General features: G+C 29.7%; 1 protein-coding gene across 1 annotated transcript; it reads right to left on the bottom strand.

Annotated features, from left to right (window-relative positions):
- Positions 1 to 1,896: 1,896 nt before the first annotated feature.
- On the bottom strand, positions 1,897 to 2,799 carry LOC114401376 (classical arabinogalactan protein 5-like). The gene has a single exon (XM_028363885.1). It carries the CDS (start codon positions 2,560 to 2,562, stop codon positions 2,137 to 2,139), a length of 426 nt encoding a protein of 141 aa, XP_028219686.1. The 5' UTR covers positions 2,563 to 2,799; the 3' UTR covers positions 1,897 to 2,136.
- Between the last annotated feature and the right edge of the window lie 3,498 nt (positions 2,800 to 6,297).

The following is a 6,297-nucleotide window of genomic DNA, read 5'->3' as shown; positions in this document are numbered from 1 at the left end:
ACACATTTTATTTAATTGTTAGATAAGATATCGAGAGTCACAAACAATTTTCAAAACTAAAAGCCATGTTCCCACTGAAATTTTCTCTACTGGAATTTTCTTTAGTGGGGTGATAGGGATCAAACAGTGAAAAGATAGAGACAAATAGGCTAAACTTGCCAAACATCAACCATTAATGGGTCCCCACTCTATGCATGGTTGGTGTAACCGAAGTTGATGTTTCAAGCCACTGACATAAATGACTCTTTTGATTTCACAAACATGAATTGAACTCTGACATCAGGATCCAACAGATTATTATTCTTTAAGGTCACTACTCCGCTTTCATCCACTTATAAAACGATAAAGATGATATTGCACATTCAAACGTGGCTTGTCTAAAGAGTTTGGTCCTCTCTGCTTGTTGTTTTTTTTTCATAATTTTGATTAACCTTTTAATAAGGATAATTATAAGTTCTGATACAGAGCTACTGTTATGTATAGAATAATAAGCACTAACTAATCTTAGGTAACTATTCATTCTATGAATCCTACGGATAATCATCCTAAATGTCAAAATTTCTCTCTAACTGCTGCCAATATTAAACAAACAAAAAATTCAAAACTTCTCTTTTCTTTTCTTTTCTTTTCTTTGGCCGGTATACTTGAAGAAATAACTGTGAGACTTCCTCTGCAACTAATACATTTGGTGAAATAAAATTTGAGTAATATTATTCTTATAATGATTTATTATAATATTTTTTTTCTCTTTATTACATTATTCATCTTATCCAAAGAAAAAAAAAACATTTCTCTTTTAAATTGTAAAAAGTATCATAAAAGTGTTATGAGAGTATAATTATCCACAAGACTTCAGTGTGTGTTACTTCCGTATATGCTGTTCACAAATCACAAGCATTACTTTATTAATCCTTTTCTAATTAAATCTAAATTAACAACTGGAAATTCAAAAGTGAATTGGGGTGAATGCTTCTCTTATTTCTGCTATCCATTATTTGGTATGTGTTATTTGTATAGATAGGCTACGCCGAACCTAAGAATACCATTATTATCAACAATGAACTTTGTGTATAATTGAGACAGCAATGTGAAAGCAATGGTATGGAGCTGATGAAGGTGGTGGATGAGCCGTTGTATTCAACATAATTAATGATATAGGTCAACAATTCAACATTATTTATTTTAATAATGCAGAAATTCCAGCTAGCACTCGATTTTGATCAGCACCGACTTTCTTGTTTGATCCATCAATAACCATTCATCCCTTTTTTCACATTTCGGGAAATTAAATTACGTGGAAAAATAATATTGAGACTAATTAGAGTTATAATATAATTTTTCATTACACTATTATTTAATTATAGGTTGAGTTATATAGTAAAACTTGGATTTCATAATAATTATATTAAAACTAATTAACAATTAATTTCTAATTAGTTTTTAACATGTGTGTCAATAACACTTTTTATCATATTTTTTATTAGTTAAAATTTATTGAAAATGTAAAATTAAAAGAAAGCCTCGTTAAATAAAAAATGACATCCATAAAAAATATTATTTTTAATAATTTTTAGTTAATAATAAAAATATATTCGTAGTAGTGTATTAAAAATATGTTACTCTCAAACTTCTCTGGTTTCTAATTAATTGAGATTGGGAAAATTGGGATTACCAGTGCATCTGAAAATTAAATTTGTTAAGATGAAAAATGAATTGATCCCCATCCTCTACAGTTTCAAAAGAAATTGCATGCATATCCGACCATTAAAATTAATAAAGTTCAGTTTCAAATATTAATTTATTATGTGATAAAATAAATTGGAGTTCCTAATATGAGACATACATTTTTTTATATAAAAAAAAGGCGTTTTTTTTTAATAAAAAATTGACAGAGAATTACAAGAGAGATTGTTATCATTGAACAGGCTGTGATCACATAATAAAAAGAAGAAGAGAGCATAGTGTCAAACACTAATTACCGATTACAAAATTCTCCATGCCGTACCTTATGTAAATTCTTGGTATTCATAAATATAACAATAACATCATAAACCATAAAATTCTTTCACTGAATTTAGAATGATCTGAATGATACATGGTGATTATTAATTAATTACCTTCTTCATCACAAGCAAATCACAAAAACGCTAGCGTGCTAAACAAGCCAACCAAAAGTGGCATCAACACGGCGGCGAAGCTCCGGTGATGGCTGGTGGCTCCGCTGAAATTCTCGTCGACCGGATACAAGTTCCCCGGCGGCCCCGTGATGTATATGAACGATGACGGTGGTGGTGGCGGACAATACTGAGAGGGTGGTGTTTTCTTTGGTGAAGGCGGTGGTGGCGACGGTGGTGGTAGTAACGGTGGCGGTGGCGACGGATAAGTGGTACCACCACATGATCCACACTTTTCTTCAGTACCGTTTGTGGCAGGCACTGGAGTGGTCTCATCAAGTTTCCTTGATTCAACAACGTTGACGGAAGAAGCTGTGGAACAAATTAGGACAAGGAACAAATTGAGGACCAAAATTGGTGCCTTAATTTGATGCCCTTTAATCAACATGGTGGGTTTCAATTCAGAGAGATTGTGTTGGTATGTGGGTGTGAATTCTGATTTGTGTGTGAGTGAGATTGGTGGATTTGGGAAAAGAGAGATTTTAGAAGTGAAGGTGAAGGATTTCTTACGTTAAGTGCATGGGAACTATAAAAAAAATAAATTGGTAAATTGACCTTTTGGGTTTAGGGTGAGTACTTTTCTATGAAGGAATTTTAGGATATTAAGGGTTTTCTATTATGGACTCTTTTTCGCTATCTCGGGTCTTTTAAGTAACTTATGGAATAAGGGAACCTCAATAGCATGTGCCTTGTGTATATTGTGGGCTCCACCATGTATCATAGTATATTTTTTTATTATAAAAATTTGGCTATAACGTCTCTTTATTTTTTTAAATTTATAATTTTGATTTCTAAATTTTATTGAAACATCTTATCCTTATTTTTTAAAAAAAGGTCAGCCTCTTATTTTTTTTCATTGAAATATTTCATTTATTACTTTTAAAAAATTCATAATTTTAATTCTTGTGTCCAATTTTAAATATTGATTTAAGTAGGTGACAAACATTGATTAATACATATTTATTTATTATTCACATGACAAATATATTTTTTTAATTATTTAATTACTAGCAAGTTTAATTTATTAAAAAAATAAAAATTAAAAACATACATAGTTAAGTCTAAAATTGACAAAGTAGATTAAAATTACATAATTTTTAAAAATGAGAAATGAAATGTCTCAATTAAAAATAAGAAGACTAAAATTAAGAATTTTTTAAAAGTGAGCGATAAAATATCTCAATAAAAAAAATATGAAAACTAAAATTGTGGATTAAAAAAATAGGAAGATATAAATTAGATTTTAGTTTGTTACTAGTCTAGAACATCCACAACATCCACTGGCTTTATTAATAATCTCTGTCACAAAATCTAATGCCTCAAAACTGTTGAAGAAAATATTACAGAATTAAATCTTATCAACTGTTATTGTGAAGTTAAAGTTTTGATCTGATAGTTAAAAAATTTCAAGCGAAATTTACATGAATAAATAGATAAACAGGTAAATAGATAAATTTAATAAATATACAAAAGATAATATTATAATATTGTTTTAAATTAATAATAATAATAATAATAATAATATTTAAAGTTGTTGTTATTATTGGTATATATTACTGTTATTATTAAATTTTGAATTTATGGAAATATGAGTTGTTGGATAAATTCTTCACTTAAGGAAATCAAGTCATTATCATTTGGATTAACCATTTGTTGGTATTCTTTTTTATAGTATGAGACTTTTACATTGTTTGATGAATGTACTGTTTACTCTTAATTTCTTGTAGTATTGACTTTTTTTTTTTACTTTTCTATGATATTATTATATTCAGCATAGTTTACATTGTTTTTTTATTTCCCTCACAAGATTGAATCATTTTTGTATAATTTTAATTTGCTGTGAAAAACAATTTCTCTAAGCATAATAGATCCACATGTGCTAAAAAAATTAACATGGATCTAGACCACTTTGGATTATTGCCAAGTTTTGGCACGATTTGAGATTAATCTTGGATCCCTGTATTCCACCCGTTGCAACACTTTTGAGGTCAAATCAAAGTTCGTTCATGGAAAGTCCATATATGTTATAATCCAATTCCTAATTATCTTTTGTTGAAATTAATGCAGCTTAAAGTGGACAGCAACGTTTTTAGAGCTAAAGTGCAGCAGTAACAGTGTCATCATCACCAGAAAATTAGGCGTATGCGTGTGGAAATCATATCTTGCAAAGAGGGGTAAGTCATTCCTTTTCTTGATGTAAACACTTTTTGTATGAGTTTTTAATTTGTGAACCTATATTATTTCACATGATATGAAACCTTCTGCAGGTTGTGACTTGATCGTTGTAACAAAAAAAATGCCGATTATTTGGCCTTAGGATTCTAAAAGTTCTAGTGTTATAATTAATCAGTTGTTTCAAACTATTTTTTTTTCTATATCTATTCTAGCATTTAAAATCAAGTTCTACTTTATGTTATAAGTTGGCACCACAGTATATAAATAAGGAGGGAAAAAAAAGGGGGAGAAAATGACAGGGGGTGAGTAGTTAGCTAGTCACTAACACATTCACAAGGGTATTTCCTTCTACTACAAAAGAAATTGACGCGTATGACGAATTATAATTACTATATTAGTATTAGTATATTGAACAAACACGTTTTGGCATATGCCTTGTTTGTGTAGGACTTATCCCTTCCCATGTCCTATTTTCTAACCCACCCCCCAAATCAAAGGGCTGAGTAAGTCATCATTTTGGATTATTGTAGCTTTATTGTTGAGTCATCATTTTGGACTATTGCAATTGTGGCTTTGATTTTGAGTCATAAACTTCACACTACACTTGCTGGGTTTCTCTACTTTTATATTTGAGAGATCTCCTATATGACTTTTGTTTAATCCTTCGCTCTTTCTTTATCCAGGACAGGTATCTGATGAGAAATTATTAGGTAGTGGAAAATTATTACTCCTTCCATCCTAAAATAATTTTTGTTTTAGTTATTTTATACTAATCAACAAAAAATAATAAATAGATTAAAAAGAATAATAATTTTATAAAATTAATTTTATATTATCATTAATTCATTTATAATTTTTTTTGTCTATCATTAATATTATAAGAACTACAAGTAAAAAATATAAAAATATTACGTCAAAAATTTAAAATAATATTTTTTTTAGAATAATTTTTTTCTTATACAATAATTATAATGGAACAAAAGAAATATTTATTTATGATCTTAATTAATTTTAGATGACACATATTAAAGTTTTTTTAATTTTTGAAAAACCACTTAATTATATGTCATTTGAAAATTAATAAAAACTATAAGATCACCTAATAATTTATCATTTGTACCATCCCATGACCTTTTGGAAAGCACAATCCCTGTTTTATGAGACATATTCCTAAAACCCTTTAGCTCCAAGCAATCTGTAGTGCAATGGTACGACATTTAATTTAGAGATTGCTATGGGATGGTTCACTTTTATTTATGTATATTTTCATATGTTCTTTAATGTGAAAAATGTAACATCTTTAATTTTTTATTTTTCGACAGCTCTTATACTACGACACTCTACTCAACATCTTTGTTAGTCATAACCCTTCATCAGTTAGAACCCTTCATAGATAGTCTTTTCTAAAACCTCGAAAATCAATTCTGTTTAAGGGTGGAAATAGATCAAACAACCTGTTAGAGACCCATGACTTGACCTGATTTTGCCTAGCCTATTTATTAAAAAGGCCAAATTTGAGTTTTTTTAAAAAGCCTTTTTGATTAAAAAGGTCATGTCGTAAGCTTTAAAAAAAGTCCACTAAGCCTGAATAGTAAGTTTGTCTTAACTAAATAATTTCTACTTTCACTTATTAGTTATCTCACTTACCTATAATACAGGCCACAAGAGTCACGTGGTCCATCAAGGACCTTTCTACGAAAATACACGTGGTCTACAAGAGTCACACGATATGTAAGAGCCGGTCTATCACTTCCATTCCTCCTTCTACATTCATACAGCCTAAATACATCCATACTTCCTTAGTTTCCTTCTTTCAATGGTGGACATGTCTTGGACTCGGTCTGTCACGTGACTCACATAGGCTTTCAGGCCTTTTATGTATTTGATTAGATCAGGTCTTGTATACAGGGATTCAGGCCAAGCCAGATCTTTATGCAGACCAGGGCCT

Source organism: Glycine soja, chromosome 20 (genome assembly GCF_004193775.1).
Source record: "Glycine soja cultivar W05 chromosome 20, ASM419377v2, whole genome shotgun sequence".
Lineage (NCBI taxonomy): Eukaryota > Viridiplantae > Streptophyta > Magnoliopsida > Fabales > Fabaceae > Glycine > Glycine soja.
This window is presented reverse-complemented; position numbering and strand designations above follow the sequence as displayed.